The 20798-nt window shown below is 37.7% G+C and overlaps 5 protein-coding genes across 8 annotated transcripts in view; all 5 read left to right on the top strand.

The window, feature by feature from the left end:
- LOC141598835 (F-box/FBD/LRR-repeat protein At1g13570-like) overlaps positions 1–20798 on the top strand; it is a 280794-nt gene that overhangs the window by 104879 nt on the left and 155117 nt on the right. The gene's annotated exons all lie outside the window — the stretch shown is intronic.
- Positions 1–20798, top strand: part of LOC141598832 (F-box/FBD/LRR-repeat protein At1g13570-like) — a 68796-nt gene that overhangs the window by 33146 nt on the left and 14852 nt on the right. The window lies entirely within an intron of this gene.
- Positions 4990–8242, top strand: LOC141598840 (F-box/FBD/LRR-repeat protein At1g13570-like). Its single transcript, XM_074418647.1, has 4 exons — positions 4990–5097; positions 6004–6834; positions 7525–7683; positions 7787–8242. The coding sequence occupies exons 2-4, from the start codon at positions 6010–6012 to the stop codon at positions 8057–8059; spliced, it is 1257 nt and encodes a 418-aa protein (XP_074274748.1). The 5' UTR covers positions 4990–5097; positions 6004–6009; the 3' UTR covers positions 8060–8242.
- Positions 10047–15474, top strand: LOC141598837 (F-box/FBD/LRR-repeat protein At1g13570-like). 3 transcript variants are annotated; one of them, XR_012523639.1, is made up of 5 exons: positions 10047–12049; positions 12170–12328; positions 12429–12701; positions 15098–15256; positions 15360–15474. XR_012523639.1 is itself a non-coding variant. In XM_074418643.1 (4 exons), exons 1-3 carry the CDS (start codon positions 11219–11221, stop codon positions 12696–12698), a joined length of 1260 nt encoding a protein of 419 aa, XP_074274744.1. In that variant the 5' UTR covers positions 10047–11218; the 3' UTR covers positions 12699–12701; positions 15360–15468. The 3 variants fall into 3 exon arrangements, 2 of the variants coding, with proteins under 2 accessions (XP_074274744.1, XP_074274743.1); XM_074418643.1 differs by lacking the exon at positions 15098–15256 and having other exon boundaries at positions 15360–15468; XM_074418642.1 differs by lacking the exons at positions 15098–15256; positions 15360–15474 and having other exon boundaries at positions 10048–12049; positions 12429–12950.
- Positions 19784–20798, top strand: part of LOC141598833 (F-box/FBD/LRR-repeat protein At1g13570-like) — a 55884-nt gene continuing 54869 nt past the window's right edge. Inside the window, exon 1 of one of the 2 annotated variants that reach the window (XM_074418634.1) lies at positions 19784–19850. The gene's annotated coding sequence lies outside the window, so the exon portion shown is untranslated. The remainder of the gene's footprint in view (positions 19851–20798) is intronic. The other variant, XM_074418631.1, reaches the window with a different exon arrangement.

Raw genomic sequence — 20798 nt, 5'->3', positions numbered from 1 at the left:
CACGTGTCGTTGAGTCCAGTAGTGGCTATAGGTGTAAATGGGGGTGGGAGCAGGGGATGAATGGTCGGCTTCGGGGAAGGAGTTGTCGACGAGGGGATGAGAGCAAGGAGGGGTGTTCGGCGCGGGTACGGGAGCGAGGAGGGATGGTCGGCGGGCGGCGACGCTGTGAGGGCGATGGGGGAGGATGCCGATGGAGGGGTGCGGTGGGGTAGGTTACCGGTGAAATTGATTTTTGGGGTTTTTCATTTCTCTTGTTTCTCTCTTTTGTTTTTCACTTGTTTGTTGGGGTGGTGAGAAATTGGAGGGAGTATATATATGACAACAACAATGTTCTACATATACTACTAATTGACAAGTCTATGATCGTCTCTCCACCTTGAAAACATTAATAAATAAATAAAAATTGAACATCCAAAGTAAAATAGGTAACAAGCTAAAACAAGCTTATATAATTTAAACTTGAACGTGAAATAGAAAATGTTTGTTCGGTGTTGCCTACCGGCTACCCCATTATCACAAAACTCATAAAATCATTATCGAGTTCAAGCGCATTCATGGTTCCAGGCTGAAGACAAACTTCTAAATCAACGCTTCCATTTGCTTCGCGACCTTGACTCATAGTAACTTTCCCATCAACTTTATGAGAATACCCGGTTAAAACTGCTTCTGCCTTACCAAGTCCAAATTCAGGCGTATACATATCGAACCTGGCCGACCCACCTATCATTACCAAATTTGTATCATAAAACCGAATAATTGGACCGGTAGCACTTGGACCGTCACATAGGAGCTTTACAAGCCCTTCGTAGATGTCTCCAACTTTTTTATCATCTAGACTAACCACAACCTGGTGAACTAACATCGCGGCCTGTCCAACACCCTTGTCCAAAAGCTCACCCACTTTGCATACACTTTGTTGTCTCGCGATCAAATTCCCAAAGTAGTCGTTAGAGAGCGGTGGGTTAAACCTTGGCCGCACATTTGTGATAAACCCACAATATGTGTCGAGCTGGGGGTCGAGATTTCTAGCACGCGTAATGGACCTCCAAATGAACCCGGACAAGGCTTGGAAGGAGGAGATGTTGTCCACCCCACATTCTTCATTACCCTTAGCTTTGAGCTTACGGACTGAGTCGGACGAGAAATGGAATATTCTCTCTCGTAAATTGTTTTCGGTATTCGAGTTATTGACATAGTTTTTCTTAAGCAACTTGAGGACTGGACCCCAACCTTGAGGAAAGTAGGGTTTGAACACGGGTTTTTTAGAGATCGAAGGAACAATGTTATTTTCTCGATTTTTACTCAATTGAAGGAATATTTTAGACAGTGAATTGATGTAATGCCAATTAGAAGTACCGTCCACTACAGAGTGATTCATGGTAAATCCAATGAAAACTCCGTCTATAAGCTCGGTTACTTGAACGGACAAAAGAGGTCTAGTATGTCCATCGTAATTGATTGATTTTTCACCTAGATCAAAGAAGGATCGAACAATAGGATGGACATCGTGATCGACCGATGAAATTATATCTGACACCCTAATGTCCACGGTCACATGGACAAGGCGAGCACCGGGGCCCTTGGTGCAATCAAGAAACACCCAGTTGGCATTATCATCGAGTAATTCTTTGGTCGAAAATCGGCCAGCTAAAGGGTAGAAATGGACGAGGGAGATGACTATCGAGTCCTTTAGAGTCTCGATTAAATCGGATTGTATATTTTCGGGTTTGGTAGAAAAGAGAAGACCCTTTTGAATTTGATGGGCAGGGAGAAATATGAGTTCTAATGGGCCTAAGAAATAAGGTTGTTTTGAGGCTTCTGTTTCATGTTTGGGTCTCACAAAACATTCTGAAATCATTTTGATTTGGGTGCTAAGTTGCTCATCAAACTTGGCCATTTGTGTTATTTAATGATTTGTATTATGAATTCAGTTGTTGTATAGAATAAGGAACTTTGCATACATTCAACTATTTATATAATTATATATAAAGCTTCTTCCATTTCATATTTCCAATGTAAGGATCAGGAGAAACCAACAAGAACAACTGTTAGAAGTGTCAATGTCAAATTGTCAATTACCAATACCAACCATTATTGTTGGTCAAATTGTAGTTTAAGACGGTATATTCGTTTTAAGCTTAAGACAGATCAAATATGTCTACGTGGTGGTGATAAGACAAAAGAAGGATGCATAGGGAGAAGTAAAAGATTTGTCTTATATGTGACCCGTTTTAGTATTAAGCTATATATTATATATATCAGCTAGTCTTGCTATAGACGGATATATAGTTAAAGACAGGTCAAATAGCTTGAAAGTAGTGATATTTTTGGTCCCCACCACCCCACAGGCCCACATATTGCTTGTCCTATTGTGAATGTGATATTGTATTTGCCCCGTCTTTAGTTATAGACGGATATGTACCGTCTATAATGAGATTTTGTGTATATATATATACCTCCGTTTTAAAAAAGATTAACCATTATTGGTGAGGTACAATTATGGATATTGAATAAATTGTTTGGGGATCAAAATATAAAACGACACTATAAGTCTATAAGACGTCAAGGTCAAACAATGGTAGTCATTACTTAACGCAGCTGCTCTCGTGCGTACAACCACCATTCTACTTATAACATCATCACCAACCAAATCAAGTAAAATAACTAAAGAATACTGTTTCAACCAACAATAAACTTGCCACTTTATTTATGTTTCCCATACCTACGCTATACGGCCATACCCATATGTTGTGCATTTGGGTCACTCAAGTCAAGTAGGTTATGGAACGAGTCAAAGCAGATCGGGTCATAGGAGGTTCGGATAGTGACGGACGCACAATTTTAATATGTGGCAAGGGGCATGAGTGTTTTTCCAAAACATTATCTTCCATCACAAATTCTCCCTTATGACGGAGGGTATCCGTCACAAACTTGTGACGGGTACTATATCGTCTCATAAAAAACCCATAAGGGTGAGAGAAGGAGCACATGGGGTGGGTGCCCACCTTGTCCCCTCTACCCATTTCTACTCACATAATACCCGTCGCAATATCCGACCCGTCGCAAGGGAGACCTACTGATCTTCCATGCATAAGTTTTTTTAATAGTGTGTTGTATCATGTATGCAATACGGAGTAATTAAAAAAGCAAAAATAATTCGTCATGGGCAAATTTTTTTTTAATAGGTGTTTTCTTTTCAATATTTCAAATTTTAAACAAGCGTATTCATTATTGTACAATACTTTGTACAGGGACGAAGCCAGGACGAAACTCTAACTTAGGCCGAAGTTTTAATAAATATCGTCTGGTAGGAAAAGGAAAAACTAATAATTCAAAAATTATTAAGAACTTTTGCTAGCATAATTATAAAAACTTATAACATGTTCCTATAATAATTATAAGTCGTAATTTAATGTATTTAAGCAAAAAGAAATAGAGAGGTTAGAGAAATCACCTTTAACCAATGGTCATGTTAATAGGAGTTGTCATTGGTGAGCACTGTTATGAACGGAATAGCAATCGGTTACATACAACTATACAAGCACCAATTAATGTCCAAGTTCTTTGTATTTTTTTTATTTTTTTTTTGTAGTGTATTTAGAAAGATTACATGCATGGAAATTGGAAAATTAAAATTATATTTCATTGGAATTTAACTGAGGTCAATATTACAGAAATCACAGGAACAAGTGCAAGTATTTAGCTGCGTATTTCTCTTACTATTTTTGTTGGTTGTTTTGTGGCGTTCTGGCTGAAATTAGAAAGGTTAGGATTATGGTTGGGTAAATAGTCTGATACTTGCAATTATTTTGTTAATTATAATTGAAAGACCTTAACAAAACGAAAAAAACATTTTTACCCGTCGAATTTAGACAGAATTTTGGGTTTTTTAATGCATAATTGTAGGTACTTTTAAACAAAAAAAAAAAAAAAAAAAAAGTCGAATTATTTTGGTGAGACGGATCGATGGAGATTTTTTTCGGGGTTTATGTATCCTATACTCAAAAGGCGAGGAATTTGTCTCGAGTTATTTTTAGATTGCCTTTTACGAATGAATGAATTATATTTCCAATGAAGCCAAAGATTCAACAACTCCTAACTCTTTGATCCTAAATTATAATGGAATAAATTAAAATGTTTCACTAAAGTGATTGCGTTTCTTGCTCTCGTGAAGTAACGGCTTATCGATGCAGTTCTCAACGCAATTTTCATCGTGAGTCGGTCTGAAACAGCCTCTTTATGTTGCTAAAATAAGGGTAAAATTACGTACATCCGACCTTCCCTACCCTTTGATGTGGCGAAAGCCATTGAAATATTGGGGTAATGTTGTTATACGTAATCTATACGGGGATAACACGATCACCCTATATAACCTCTTTTCTTGATATTCCTGAATGTCTTAAACAACCGTCTACTATTTGAAGATCAAGGCCATATTTTACACCATAGTTTTCTTTTTCTCCTTGAAGAAAAGAAATAAAAACCTATAAGGTGGAGTTTAGTGGTTAAAATCTGTGTGAAATGAAATTCTCAGCTGACCCAAGTTCAAGTCTCACCAAGAGCAATCTTGAGGAGTATTTATGACCCGAGTCCATGCCTTATAGACTTCAAGTCTGTCACTCTCGGGTGGCTTACCGGATATAATTTGCATTTCTATCTCGTAACCCGAAAATTTACCCCCGTGCGCAACGAAGGTAGCGACTGCAGGTTTACTCGTCACTAAAAAATATTACGTCATTAGATTTAATTATTTTGAGTTTGTTTCAGGAATAATCACCTTAATGCAAACATAGATATATTTAAGAAATAAAGTGAATATGTAATTTCTTTGGATGAATATTCTATTATTATCTGTTATTTTATAATGATCTGAAAAATCTCTGTACTTTTTAGTCTCCTCGCTGAAGTACTCTTTTCATCCCGATCAATTGTTGCTTTTTAGTCTCCTTCCTAAATAGGAGAAATAAAATAGAAGTATTTTGAGTTCGTCCGTCTCTTTATTAACAGGAGGTGTAGTGTGCTACCATTATTTCTAGTTTCTACACCTTTTTTCAAGTCACGTTACCCATATTCGTAAGAGTAACGTTACCCATATTTGTAAGTTCGTAATCAATTTTTATGTTTACTCGCTCTTTATCAATCATCTGTTTACCTTTTTATACTTTTTTGTAAGTAATATTTTAGTAAAGATAAATAAATAATTGAGACGGAGGAAATACTTGCTGAAACTATGGTGATTATGTTTCAGGAACATGCAAATTAAACTGTTATATGTTATTTTGTTTTATTTTAATGCTTTTATTTCAAATTATATTTGATGCAAAATATTTTTGTTGCGAGAGTGGTTTAAATGGAAACCTTAATTGTGTTCTTACTAAATTGTTTATATCTGAGATTGAAGCATGCTTTTGATGCAGTTGTGTAAAATTGACTTTGCTTCATCTTTACTAAATTGGTAGCGGAACCAGAATTTGACCCTTGACCCTGGCTCGACTAACCCCCTTAGTGCCGCGACTGATCTTTAGTATTTTTAAAGATGTTGAACCCTAATTCATGACACAATCGAATTTCAAAATTAGTTACGTATGCTATGATTTATTGTTTGAATTCAATTCCAGAACTGGCAGGCCATTGTAAACAATTCTAACAATTCATTTGATGCTACTAGTATATATTTTTGGTAGGTTTTGCTTTAGACCGTCTTTTAAGTTAAGACCTCTCACAACCCTCGTTTGATTTTTATCTTATTTAAATTGACTGTGAGTATCGGCTTGACTTAGAATTGAACCCTTAATTATGTTGTACTTGTGGATGTCTGTTTCAGTAGATTTTTGGTAATCAGTGGTAAAGTGAGGGGCTAGCAGGGGAAAATTTCGAAATTTTTAGTTAAAATTTTCAAATTTTTTTGAGGCCCTCTTATAATAATACCGTTTCGCCCCTGCTGAAAATTTTCGCCCCCGCTGACTGTTGGTGATGATTAACTCAACTTTTGTCCTTTTATAGCAGTCCATGGCTTGTTCCAAGTCTGCTAAAAACAAGGTGGATTATTTCAGCAATGCTCCGGATATTGTGATTGATAAAATCCTTGAAAGCATGCCTATTCGCATGGCTGCACGGACAAGCGTGTTGTCCAAACAATGGAGACATGCTTGGTTATCTCTAGAAAAACTCAACTTTGATGCTGGTTTCTGGGCGGTAACAAAGGACAATTCGAATGTGGATTGGCGAAAAGGCAGCCAAATTATTAGTGGTATACTCCTCTGTCACAGTGGTCCTGTTCATGAGTTCGATCTTAATCTTCCGTGTGAGGCATGTATGACTTACAGGCACTGGATATCTTTTCTATCTAAAAACGGGGTCAGAAAAATCGTAATTAGAAATTGCTATCTTAAAATGGCTATTACTACTCCTATCTTCTGGTGCAGCGAGTTAGTACACCTTGAACTCAGTGCCTTCAATTTAAATCCTCCACCTACCGATTTCATTGGTTTTCCTAATCTTAAACACCTTGTGCTGGCGGAAGTTAAGTTTATCACGCAAAGCAGTTTTTCTAGTTTGATTGGAAATTGCAGAATGCTTGAAACATTAAAACTTGTGAATTGGAGCGGTATGGATCATATTGTAATAGATGCACCTAGTCTCCAGACCCTGGTATTAAATGGTGATTTTCAGTCTCTAGCTTTCGGAAATCTTCGCAGTCTTAAAAGTATATCAGTGTGCTTGAAGACAATGCCGAAAAATCACACGACTACTGTTGCAACAATTGATGCTGTCAATCTTCTTGCAAGTTCTTGTCAACTTCGGTACATCAAGTTTGATGGTCACTTGTGTAAGGTAATATGGTGTGCGAGTACTAGACCTGTCAAAATTCGACCCGACCCGAAACCCGGCCCGACCGACCCGTTTTTTTAGGGTTACAAACCCGGTTTTTTCGACCCGCGATCCGTTTGACGTGAACCCGAAATGACCCGTTATTTTAGGGTCGAATCCCGACCCGAACAGATCAACCCGTTGGGTCAAGGGTAAATCATGAATTTTATTAAAAATATTAATATTAATATTTATATATTATATTTGAAAATATAGTTAAAAATTATTTTTTTATTACATAAAATTAAAAATTCAACCAAAAAGTCAATTTTATATAACTTTTATAATATTTAATAATGAAATAATTATTAAAAAAACTTTATTTTAATAATTATATCAATATAATTATTGTATATGATGAATATGATTAAAATAATAATTTTAAATTCATTTTACTTTTTAAAAAAATATTTTTTAAATTAAAAAAATCGTTTAAAAATGACGTTAAAAATTATTTCTTGACCCGTATTCTGAACCTAACCCGAGTGACCCCTATCTGACCCGACCCGTATTTGACCCGGTCCGTATGACCCGACTCGGAACCCGACCCGCCCGACCCGTTTGGCAGGTCTAGCGAGTACTAAGAAAATTAGTGCTTGTCTTTTACTTTGTTTTGCTCTCCAAACTGAAGTCCCTTCTGCTTGTGCGTGTAAGTTATTTGCTGCAGGTGGCAACATAAGATCTTCATCGGTCACATTCAACAACCTACATGGACTTTGTCTAAGTAATCTTGATTTGAGTAATTTTGATGCTTTCCGTTACCTTTTGTCCATGGTCGAATGTTGTCCCTACATAAAGAAGCTCGACATTTCAGTAAGTAAATCGGGTTTACATGAATTCGGTTTTAGCTTACTCAGTAGCGCATCTGTCATATGTTTATTTTATTTTTCTTAAATGAATTTACTTATTACTGCAGGTTATTTCAAGTCAAAATGTTGGCCAGAACATCGTTGACTTCAATTACAACTACAAATTGGATCACCTCCGTGAGGTCATTATTTCGGGTATTACAGGATCAAGTGCGGAACTCAAATTGGTTGAATACCTGCTTGCCATTTCAACTGTCCTAGAAAATCTGTTCCTCAAGTGTGGTAAACTTGGTATTGATTCAAAACTGAAAATGTCAAGTGCGCTGATGGGGTTTCCAAGAGCATCTCCAAAAGCGCGTCTTTTATTTCTAGAAAAATAGTGTTGAAGCCAACCTTGCCATACTGCTATGACAGCTACCTACCGTGTTTCTTTAGGCAATTACCAGTGTCTGTTGAACTTTCCAAGTAATTTGTTGGTTGTTTTGTGTTTCTTAACGAGTCTGGCTCATATGTATTCTTGATTCGTTTTTTGGTGAAGAATGTTGCAAAAGTAATTTAGTAAAGCCTCCAAGCATGTTGCAAAGCCTAGCAATTTTATAATTATCTTGATAATAATATGTATAAGGCATAGAATTGTGTATGACATCGTAATTTTTGAACTCTTGGAGACGCAAGACGAGAATTTAAGGTGGGTTTCAGAAAGTCAGAGGTATATGACCTGAAAATCTTGGCAATGTGTGTTTCAGATGGTGAGGAAGCTTTTCTTGAGGATATTGGGTGGAAAGCGATGCATAGTAGAAAAACCAACCGTCCAAGCCCGTAAAATCAAGAAATAACTCGTTTCAATAGTGACGAAACAGAGCATATGATAAATTATGCATTTACAGGGTAATGGAATGTTGTTGTGGCGCGATCGCTCTTGTAAACCGTAAGAATTGTTTCTTCAGTTATGAATTTACAGGGTAATGAATGAGTATATGAGTGCAGGGCGAGTTTTATACGAAACAGTCTTATATGACACCTCTTATACGAACATAGTTGTATACGAAACAGTCTTATACGACCATAGTTTTATAAGAGTACAGGGCGAGTTTTATACGAAACAGTCTTATACGAACATATAGTTTTATATGGAGTCGTGTCATACAAAGTTGAACGCATTATGAGAAAATCATCTACCAAGCAAAATACAAATAATGCTATCATTGATTCATTGGACTATCTTTTATACCCATATTACTGTTCTTGAGTATCGAAAATACAAATTGTTTAGAATATTACTCCATATTATTTCTGCAATTCTTGTTTTAATACTTGTAAAGTGGTAACGCTTGAAGAAAATATACTTTTGTCATTCATTATGTCATTTATGTGTTTTTTTGGTGATTTGTCACTCATTTTATACAAAATTTTTATTTAAAACGAGTATATCCATGTTAAATAAAAAATGGATCAAATCGATCTTCGTATTACTTTTGTAGCGTCAAATACATAAGAATTAGTTAAAATACGTTTTTATTCTTAAATTTTAAGTTCTTTTAGGTGATACTAGTATTTCACGACGTTTTAATAGTAAAAAAATATGTACATTAGTAAGTGTATACGGTCTCCGAAAGTCATGATATGAATATCAACTTGAATTGTAATACTCCTACTATCTAAGTATCTATCCACTTATTCTAAATGGGTAACATATTATGATTATAGACCTAGAAAACAAGTCAATCCGGGTGGGCGGTTTTGCAAAAATTCGAGCGGGATGGAGTCAGGTCATTTTCAAATGGATAGTTATCAAGTTATTTGGGGAAAATGGCTAGTATGCGATAGAGGTGGCAATCAGCACGGGTTGAACCGACCCAGTCTGAACCCGACCCACATTGGCCCGTTATTTTATGCAACTTGGCCTGACCCGACTTTGGCCCGGGCCTGGCCTAAGTCCTAAAATTCCAGCTCGGCCTTTCATTTTAACAAAAATAAAAAAATAAAAAATAAATAAATTGACAAGCCTGCAGCCCGGACCGCGGCTGGCCCGCCTCAAGCCCTGGCCCGGGTCAAGTATATCCCAGCCCGGTCCGACCTGAGTACAAGTCTAGACTCCAGAGTATGCGATAATAAATATTCGGGTCGCGTTGAATAGACTCGGGTCAATTTAGACTTTGTGTCAGATTCGGGTCCTCAAATCTGATTATCAACCGGGTCAATTTTACCTAATTATGATCATCCATCATAATGGATTAGTGAGGGAGTTGCTCATTATCTGCCATCTCTTTTCCAAGTCTGTGCTCTCCCTTCAGTTGTAAGTTTAACCTCTCTATGTCACTGTAATTAAATTTTACGTTTTATGTACATGCAATCTGATTAAAGTTGCTAATTTTTTCCCCATCAACTTAATTTGTTTTTTTTAGGAAGATGAACCCTAATTAAGTACAAATGTTGTGACAAATTGCGCATATTTTGATTTTGTTTGATTTCGATCGGTGACAGAACCAGGCGAAGGTTACATCAGTAGTTCGTGATTAATTGTTCTTGATTAATTGTACGCCATTGTTTTCAATGTTCTTTCTCTGAAGTATTGTACTTGATTGATTGTAAGCCATTATATATATTTGAATTGGAGAGGAGAGTTAGGATGATTGATGTGATAGTAAGCTCGTAGATCCAAAGTAGGATCCCGATCCTACCGATTCGATCATAGTAAGCTCGTAGATCCAAAGTAGGATCCCGATCCTAACAACATTGGTCCCTGCTCCAATTTTTAGGCTGTTTTTCCCCTTTTTTTCCCCCTTTGTTACAATTGTGCAAAATTGCTTCTTTTTCTCAACATTTTTAGTGATTTCAAATTTTTTTTCTTGTGGAAGTCTCTTGCAGTAGATTTCTGGTGATGAGTAATGATTGATGTGATAGCATTGTCAGTAACAATGGATTTAACTTGTTCTTTAGCTTAGAAAGCATGGGTTTATCTCAAGAATAATATGTATTCATTCAACTGTTTTGTAATTTGGGTTTGTTTTGCTATGAATCAACATTTACAAGACAATTCGACGTCCCGAATCTAAATAAAATAAAATGCTGGTATTGACCAATTTTGTGGAACTAGAGATCGATGGAGGTCTTCCTTGTAATACGTGTATCTAATTTGGCTAATTCCAATGCTGTGTCACTTTGACTGTTTGACGTCATGACGTGTACATGTCGACCGTATCACTAATACTTGTGTAAGCCACGTACTTGGTACTTTGTTAGTGTAAAACAACAAACTAATGACCTAAGAAGTACCTTAAAGAAACTACTTTCAGGTTTACATCAGAGAGTTTCTTCCCAACTGTATGTTGGCTAATTTCTTTGATCTGTGCCACGTGCCCGCGTACTTGTTATTGTTTTGAATTGTTAGTTGGTTAGGTGGCCTTTACTCAATTTTGAATGTATATATTTATGAAATATACTTTGTGTTTTGGCCTTTTGGGATACTGGCTCGAAACTCATCTCTAATCACACTTTGAAGAGTGAAGAACTTAACTGTTATCCCTTTGTAGCAGTCCATGGCTTGTTCCAAGCCATCTAAAAAAACGGAGGATTTTTTCGGGAATGTTCCAGATTTGGTGATTGATAAAATCCTTGAGAACTTGCCGATTCGCATGGCTTCACAGACAAGCGTGCTGTCCAAACTATGGAGACATGGTTGGTTATCACTAGAGCGTCTCAACTTTGGTTTTGATTTCCAGAAGCAGCAAAAAAATAAGGATGGAAGTTGTAATTGGCAAAAAAGCAGTCTCATTATTAGCAGTATACTATTCCATCACAATGGCCCCGTTCGTGACTTTTGTCTGTATGTTCCAAATGATGCCGATGGGGCTCAAACAAATCTTAGTCAATGGATTTCCTTTTTAGCAAAAAATGGTGTCCAAAGGATCACAATTGACAATTCAGATGGTCACATTATTACTTCTTATATCTTCTGGTGCAACGAGTTAGTGTACCTACAACTCGCCAACTTCTCTTTAAATTCTCCGCCTACTTGTTTCCATGGGTTTCCTAAACTTAAGCACCTTGAGCTGCGGAATGTTGAGTTTACTGAGCAAAACACTTTTTGTAGTTTGATTGAGAATTGCAGAATGCTGGTAACCTTAAAACTTGATGACTGGCTTGGTATGGATCATGTTGTAATCGATGCACCTAGTATCCAAACCTTGATATTGAATGGTGATTTTGAGTCTCTAGCTTTCAGAAATGTTCGCAATCTTAAAAACGTATCAATGTGCTTGAAGAAAATGCCGGAAAAATTAATAACCGTTGAAACAGTTGATTCTGTCAATCTTCTTGCGAGCTCTTGTCAACTTAAGTCCATTGAGTTCAATGGTCACTTGTGTAAGGTAAAGATGGTGTGCTAAAATTTAAGAATATTTGTGTTTTACTTTGTTTTACTTTCAGCTATTGATGTTATAATTTATTTTGCTCTTCAACCTGACATCTGCTTTGCTTGCGAGTTAAAGTTCTTGGCTGCAGGTGGCATCATAGGATCTCCTCCGGTCACATTCAACAATCTGGACAAACTTTATCTTTGTAACCTCGATTTGAGTGATTTCGCTATTCTCCGTTACGTGTTGTCCATGATTGAATGCTGTCCTTACATCAAGAATTTCTACATTTCAGTAAGTAAATCGGATTTGTATGAATTTTTCCCGAGCTTAGTCACGGCGTCTGTCATATACTTGTTTGGTTTTTCTTGCATGAAAGTCCTTCTTACTGCAGGTTATTCCCGGTAAAAATGTTGGCCAGCACATTTTCGACTTCAATCACAAATACAAATTGGATCACCTCCGTGAGGTCAATATTAAGGGTATCACTGGATCAAGTGTGGAACTCAAATTGGTTGAATACCTGCTTGCAATTTCAGCGTCCCTCGAAAATCTGTTCTTCCAGTCTGGGAAATGTGAGAATGATTCGGAACTGAAGATGTCAAGAGCGCTGATGAGGTTTCCTAGAGCATCTACAAAGGCTTCGCTTGTTTGTCTAGAATAATAGGTATGAAAACAACCTTGCCATACTCTTGTGACTGCTACATTGTCCTATATGACGCATCGTTAGGCTATATCAGTGCCTGTTGAACTTGTAATTACTCGGGGTTGTGTATTTCTCCCTTTTTTTGCTGGTCGTATTTTGTAAGACGAGGTTTGAAATTATGCCACCTTTGGTATTTGTGGGGACTGGGGAGGGAGTACTAAGTAGTACGTAGCATCTTATTAAATCTCGGTTTGAGACTTTATTTTGGTATCATTAGCTCTTAATAACTCGGCCGCGATGGAGAGTTGCGAGATTTGGAAGTATGAAGTTTAGGCTTTGATCTTCTGTGATGATTCAAGCTGAATCCGCCTCTTGGATGCTTAGTCTCTCAGAAGTCAGAACCGAAGTATTTCTGGAAGTTGTGCAGTTTCTTGTGTCCAGGACTAGAGATTTGGGTTGGTGATTGATGTTCAGAAATTCAGAACTGGTAATTTTTATACAAGTCGTTTTGACCGCAATATGCATAAACAGTACTTTTTACACCATACTTTCCATTTACCTACCCTTAGACTAAAGATACTCCATTCACTCTAATTCTCTCAATTCTCAAGAAATAAACCTCTCAATCAATCAAAACTTTCTTTAATCACGAACTGTAAATTGAATGTAAAACAAAAAGTCTATTTACCTTCAGAAACGAACAATTGTTTTGACTCGTTAAATGCAAATTATAGAACAACTTAATGTAGTCTTCCATTTTTTTGAATTAATTTATTGTTTTATTATAAGTTTTGGCCTTTGGGGGTTTATTAAAGTATGGTTTGGTTGTTGGATGGTGGTCGGAGGCGGCACAATGGAGAGGCAGGCGGGCGTGTGGCCAGTGGAGGGACGGAGATGGTGACACCACAACCAAAGCCTAGTGGTCAGCGCGGTGACCATCTAGGAGGGGCCACGATTTAATGGGGAGTAAAATTGGTTGGAGAAGGCAGTCTTGGGTGATGGTCTGGGTGGGGATGGTGGCGAGTGGAGGGGGTGATTTACTGATTTTATGTTGTGCCTGTTCTTCAATTTTCTTCGTTCAATAGAGAAGAGAAATGAGAAGGTTAATATGAAAAATGACATATTCCGTTAAGTAAAAAAACGTACTGCAAAAACATACACTCGAGTTTTTTTGGATAATTGGATGCAATAATGTTGTAGGTTAATCTCCCCAATAGTTTCAATAAGTCACAAGTTGGAATTACCAAGGTCTAATTTAGAAGGTTTCAATGTACTTGGAAATGGTGGAAACATTATAGAAGGGTCTTGGTACAATGTACAATAGTCAGTCATTGAGAATTGTTGCGTTGACAACATTTTTACGAGACCGTGAATTCTGAAGGCCATGGTTAGTATAAATACTAACGAGAATTTGTATTCCTTTTATAAGTGAGTTAATTTGCTGAGAAATTTGTCAAGAATTACTGTTATCCCTTTATATCAGTCCATATATAGCTTGTTTTAAGTCTTTCAAAAATATGGTGGATGTTTTTGGGAATGTTCCAGATATTGTGATTGACAAAATCCTCGAAAAGTTGCCAATCCGCATGGCTGCTCAAACAAGCGTGTTGTCCAAACAATGGAGACGTGCTTGGTTATCACTAAAGATCCTTTCCTTTGACAGTGATTTCTGGAAACATTCTGATTGGCAAAAATGCAGCCGAATTATTAGTAACATTCTCCTCTACCACAACGGTCCCGTTCAGGTCTTTCATCTTTATATTCTGTTTAATACATCTAAGGATCGTATGAGTCACAGCCAATGGATATCTTTTCTATCTAAAAATGGAGTCAGAGAGATCTTTATTTCAAATCTGTCTTCCAGAATGGATATTACTTCTTACATCTTCCGTTGCAGCGAGATAGTACGCCTAACGCTTATAAGCTGCAGTTTAAATCCTCCACCTACTGATTTCAGTGGTTTTCCTAATCTCAAGCACCTTGAGCTGATAGGTGTCCACTTCAACAAACCAAACGTTTTCCGTAGTTTGATTCAAAATTGTAAAGTTCTGGAAACGTTACACCTTTTTGGTTGTTTTGGTATGGATCATGTTATGCTAGATTTGCCTCGTCTCCAATCCTTGATATTGATCGGTGAATTTGAGTCTCTAGCTTTTCGAAATGTCCGCAGTCTTAAAAGCGTATCATTGCGCTTTCTGAATAGAAAACTCGTAACTGTGGATACATTTGATGCTGTCAATCTTCTTGCAAATTCTTGTCAACTTCAGTCCATCACATTTGATGGTCACTTGTTTAAGGTAATGACGGTGTGCGAGTGCTAAGAAAACTACTGCTTTTCTTTTACTTTGAGAAGTAGATTATATAGTTTATTTTAATTTGCTCTCCAACCTGAAGTCCCTTCTGCTTGTGCATGTAAGTTATTTGCTGCAGGTGGTATCATAAGATCTTCATCGGTCACATTCAATCACCTCAACGAACTTTGTCTAAGTAATCTAAGTTTGAGTGAATTTGGTGTTCTCCGTGACCTTCTGTCCATGATTGAATGTTGTCCCTACATTATGAAGCTCGACATTTCAGTAAGTAATTAAATCTGGTTTATACGAATTCCTTTTTAGCTTTACTTGCACATCTGTCGTTTATTTTATTCTTTTTCTTACACGAATCTACTTATTTCCACAGGTAACTGTAGGTGTAAACGTTAGCCAGGACATCGTTGAATTCAACTACAACTATAAATTGGATCACCTCCGTGAGGTCATTATTTCGGGTATCACAGGATCAAGTACGGAACTCAAATTGGTTGAATACCTTCTTGCCATTTCCATTGTCCTAGAAAAAATGTTCCTCAGGTCTGGTGATCTTGGTATTGAGTCAAAACTGAAGATGTCAAGAGCGCTGATGGGGTTCCCAAGAGCATCTCCAAAAGCGCGTCTTTCATTTCTAGAGAATTAGGTACGAGGCGAACCTTGTCTGCTACACCGCTGTGACTGCTACCTACTCTGCTTCTTTAGGCCATTAGCTGCGTAATTTCCCCAGTAATTTGTTGGTCGCTTTTTGTTTCTTAACGAGTCTGCCTCATATGTATTCGTGGTTTGTTTGCAAGAATAATACGCTCTTAGACAATAATTAACACACCCGAAACTGTTTTTTTCTCGCTGGCTTATTGATTAATGTAGTTAGTACAAATGCTCTAAGTCTCTCTTAAGATGAGAACGGATCAAATATGCTCCGACTTACAATAAAGCCATTAGTACAATTCAGATATTTTTCCAATAGCGTCAACAATGATGGCTTTCCTGATTTTTGAAGGGTCACTCCTACTTGCAATCATTTTTAGAATTGCCATTTTTGTGCTTAAGAAGATTTTGAAGGTGTTTGAGAAATACTCCCTCTATCCCGGTCATTTGTTGTTCTTTTCCATTTTGGGGTGTCTCAGTCATTTGTTGTCCTTTCTATTTTAAGAATGAATTTGATGAGTAATTTGGTCATTCACATTCAATTTATTCCACATGTCATTTAATAATTGGCTCATTCCCCCTTTTCTTGGTCTTTGTGCCAAAACCAAAGGATAACAAATGACCGGGACCGAGGGAGTATGTACTTTTGTTCTAACATTAAATGCATGAAATCTTTGTCAGCTGTCCAGTATGACACAAATTGAATGAAATCTTTGTCAGCTCTAATAGAGTACAATGCTATATCTGGTATAAAGTTAGAAATTGCTCTTGTAGATTTCCAATAATTTTTTTTTTTTTTTTTTTTTTTTTTTTTTGACAGCTGTAAATAAAGTTTTTACATATTCATGGCTTGCTTTGCTAGATTGTGCGCAAAGCCATTTAATCGCCTCGGAATAAAATTAAAAACCAAGCAATGAAATAAGCAAAAAGAGGCCCGGATGTCTTCTAGGATACCCGTGATCCTATGGTCATCCTTTTCCGCTCCCGCTAATTGAGTGACAACTTGCAGACAATCTGAAGAGACATCCAAGTGGAGAATCCTCATCCCTTTTGCCCATAGCACAATGTCTCGTATCCCTAGAGCTTCCGCCTGTAATGCCGATTCTGCCCTAAATCGTTCCTGCCTTCTTTCCATCTCCCGTCCTGTGCCATCAACAGCAATCCATCCAAAAGCCGCCTTAAAATTACGGTCCCAACTAGCATCAACTTTCACACGTACCACCGAACAGCCAGTCGATATGCCCAGAATACACACAGGATGGCCATTCCGAATAGCCAAGGCCTCCTGTTGAGCTGACCCTTCCTCTATCTCTTTACCAACCTGATGTTGTCTCGAGTTGAAGGACTTCCACAGTATGTGTATTTGCTCTTGAATAACCTTAAAAACCATATTGGTGATAACATGCGAGTTGAGGGCCTGATTCTGGAATTTGACCTTGTTACGAACAGACCATAGAGCCCATAATATTGTGATAAAGAGGAGCACCTCACGAGTCCCTTCCTCTCTTTTGGAAAGATAGCGAATCCAGTTGCAAATCCAATCGGATAGGGGGACACTCCCTGCTCCTTCCACCCTAATGCCTAACTCAGATCCTGCCCAAATTCGGCTTGAGAGATCACAATCTCGAAATAGATGTTCAGTTGTTTCCATAGCTCGTTGATCCCCGCCACACATGCAACAAGAGGGGTCAACCTCTATCTTCCTCCTATGGAACTCCTGCCCGACTGGCAGAGCATTGGTGATAGTTTTCCAAATCAAAATCTTCCACATCTGAGGAACTGGTAAATTCCACAGCACTGTCCGACAGAAAAGTCTACCTCGATCGTTTATTCTAGTGTTGTCCTTAACAGTTCCAGCTTTGTTCATGAATTCCTCAAAAATTACGCCATACCCACTCTTCACTGTATATATCCCGGTCGTCGTGAGTGGCCAGTAAACCTTATCCCTCTGCCTTATTTCGCAGCGTGGTATAGCAAGAATTCGGTCCGTCCACTCCTCAGTGAACAGACTTTTGATGAAAGTCTCATTCCAGTTTCCATCAGGGAGGAAAAGGTTTCGGACCTGTAAAGAAGTCAGATGACTAGAGTTGTGATCCAGCCATTCATTCCTAGGATCCGGCTTGTCTCCCCCCACCCATCTTGCTGTCCAAACATTTATCTTCGAAGCATTACCAGGTTTCCAACCAATATTCTCCAAAACAACATTCAACCCATGTAGGATGCTTCGCACACCCCACGAGCATCCTGTTCCCTTGATGGGGGTCATCCCATGAAGGAAAGCTCGTGATCCAGAAGATTTTTTGTCCGAAGATTCTACTGAACAAGGAGTTTTCCCCCGACACCAAACGCCAGCCATGCTTAGCCAATAAAGCCTGATTGAGGCATTGAACATTTCGAATGCCAAGACCCCCCACACTCTTCGGTAGACTCAGAAAGTTTTTGCTACACCAGTGAAGTTTGTTCCCCAACTTGCACCCTGCCCACCAAAATTGTGTCAAAAGAGAGTTTATCTTTTTTGCCACACTTACCGGAATTTTGAAAACCGATAGAAAGTAATTGGAGAGATTGGATAGGACCGATGAAATCAGAGTAAGACGTCCTGCTGGTGATAGAAAAATCCCGTTCCACGAAGAGATGCGTCTGGTGACATGTTCGACAAGAGCCGTAAAAATCCCTTGTTTTGACTCTTTGAATTCCGCCGGGATCCCGAGGTATTTCCCTATGCCATTGTTCTTTTTGATATTGAAGGCTTTCAAAATCTTTTGTGCCCTAATCAAAGTGGTGTTAGGGCTAAAGTGTATCCCAGATTTCTCAAAATTTAGCCTCTGACCCGATGCTTCGCAATAGTTATTGATAATCCGCACTAGATGAGCTACCGCATCTCCTTTATCCTTGAAAAAGAATACCGAGTCGTCCGCAAGATTTCCAATAATTGTATGCCCTTTTATCCTCATTAAACTCTTGGAGAGTAGGCAACTTGGAAGTGCATTTGTTGTCCTTGCCCCATTTTTTACAGAGCAAATCCTCTGCTTCGTGTTCCATCTTGTGTCCTATTATTTCTCCTAATGACATTTGACACATTAGCACTTTAAGATATACATTTTTATTATTTCAAGTGTGATGTATCAAGATCTAAAGGGTATTGGACATAAGAATGGGACAGGTGATCTCTACTGCATTTTTTACTTGCATTGTTTTCGTTTTAGGAAAATACTTGTGTCTTTCGAGAGAACGTCCCCCTTATACTCAAAGGAGGAAGACCAAAATGGACATGAGGAGGAACAGAGAATGGTCCTCCTCCTTTAAGTGTAAGGAGGACATTCTTCCAAAAGACATAAGTATTTCTCTTCGTTTTATTGGACGGTGGGAGTCTCGGAGATAGCTTCTCTAACTTTGAATCTTGCTTTTCTAAATTTAATGAGCTACCGAATTAACTGGGTAAGAGTGGTGGCGCTGGCTGTGGATTATTATCCATAAATAACTAGATAATAGTTGACTTGAAATGCCCCGGACCTAAACGAACTAGCATTACCCGATCCGATCCAAACTCAGAAAAAGGTGAAAAAATGTGTGCAATTCAGTAAAATTGTGGGTGGAATTTAACAAATTTTTTTTTAAGTTGTTTTCAAATGACCGAATATACTTCTAAACGAGATATTTTCTTGTGTAAAAAAAAGTCATAATAAGCCCATAGTGACAATACGTTATTAACATATTCCTAACCCAAATCATGAATTCATGACATATATGTATTTTTCTTCTATAAAAAAAAAAGTGACAAGCTCATAGCGACAATACGTTATTAACATAATTCTAACCCAAATCATGAATTCATGACATATATGTAGACTTGACAAAATTGACCACACCTGATGACCAGACTCAAGACTCAACTTTAGCCCGAACCTAATTAACCTGAAAAAATACAACTCGAACAGAATGTTTATCATTACAAACTGATTATTACCCATAAATAACTAGATAATGGTTGACTCTAAATGTCCACAACTTGAACAAACCAGACCAATCCAATCCAACCCAAACTCTTGCCAATTTGAAATTAACTCGGCCCAAACTGACCCGACCCAATCCCAGACCGGTTAACCATTTTGCGAGGTCTTTATAAGTTTATATGTGATTTTCAAGGGGAAGAGTTGCCCATTTTGAGCAATATATCTTCACTCTCCTTTTCAACTCAAGTTCACCCTTCTTTGTAAGTTCAATCTCTCTGCTACTGTAATTAAATTTTACATTTACTTATTTTAGTATTATGTTTACATTTTATGTACATGCAATCTGATAATTGTTGCTAATTTCTCCCCCATAAACTTAATTTGGGTTTTTTTTTGGGGGAAGATGAACCCTAATTAATTCATAACTTGATCACTCCTCAAAATCAGGGCAAAACCCATTTTATATTATTATCTTGATTATGTTGTCATTTGTTTTTTGATTTCACTCCTACAATTTCTAGGTCATTGTATTTGTATGTTGCTGTGCCTGTGTACTGTGTGCGCAAAAAATCTGGGCTATATTTTTTCGTTTCCTAGCATGGCCGTTAGGGAAACCGGGATTTATGGTTAGGCGCAAGCTATGAATCAAATAAGGCGTACTAGAAAAAAAATCGAAAATTTTAACTAAAACTCGAAAAACAATCAATTGTTTTAGTGGATTGGGGGATGCTACTGGTAGGCCGCTAGGCCAACTTCGTTTCGCTACTGAGCATGGGTGGTCCAATTGAATACATTTTTCAAATTCCCCGTCATATATTTGCTCATGTATTTGGCCAAATATTGTAATCCCTCCGTACCGGTCATTTGTTGTCCTTTTTCATTTTGGGTGTCTGTCGTGTCGTCCTTTTTATGTTAAGAATGAATTTGATGAGTAATTTAATTATTCACACTCAATTTATTCCACTTGTCATTTGGTAATTGGCCCCTTCCCTTTGCCTTGCTCTTTGTGCCAAAACCAAATGATAACAAATGACCGGGTCGGAGGGAGTAATTGAATACAATGAATTGACTATATGCTTTATGTTTAGGGTATTGCCTCAAAATTCATCTCAAAGCACACTTTGAAGAGGTAAGAACGCAACTTCTCTCCTTTTATAGTAGTCCATGGCCTATTCCAAGTCTTCTAAACAAATGGAGGATTTTTTCGG

This window comes from Silene latifolia, chromosome 9, assembly GCF_048544455.1.
Source record: "Silene latifolia isolate original U9 population chromosome 9, ASM4854445v1, whole genome shotgun sequence".
Lineage (NCBI taxonomy): Eukaryota > Viridiplantae > Streptophyta > Magnoliopsida > Caryophyllales > Caryophyllaceae > Silene > Silene latifolia.
Note: the sequence above shows the minus strand (reverse complement) of the source record. Positions and strands in the feature narration are given on the sequence as shown.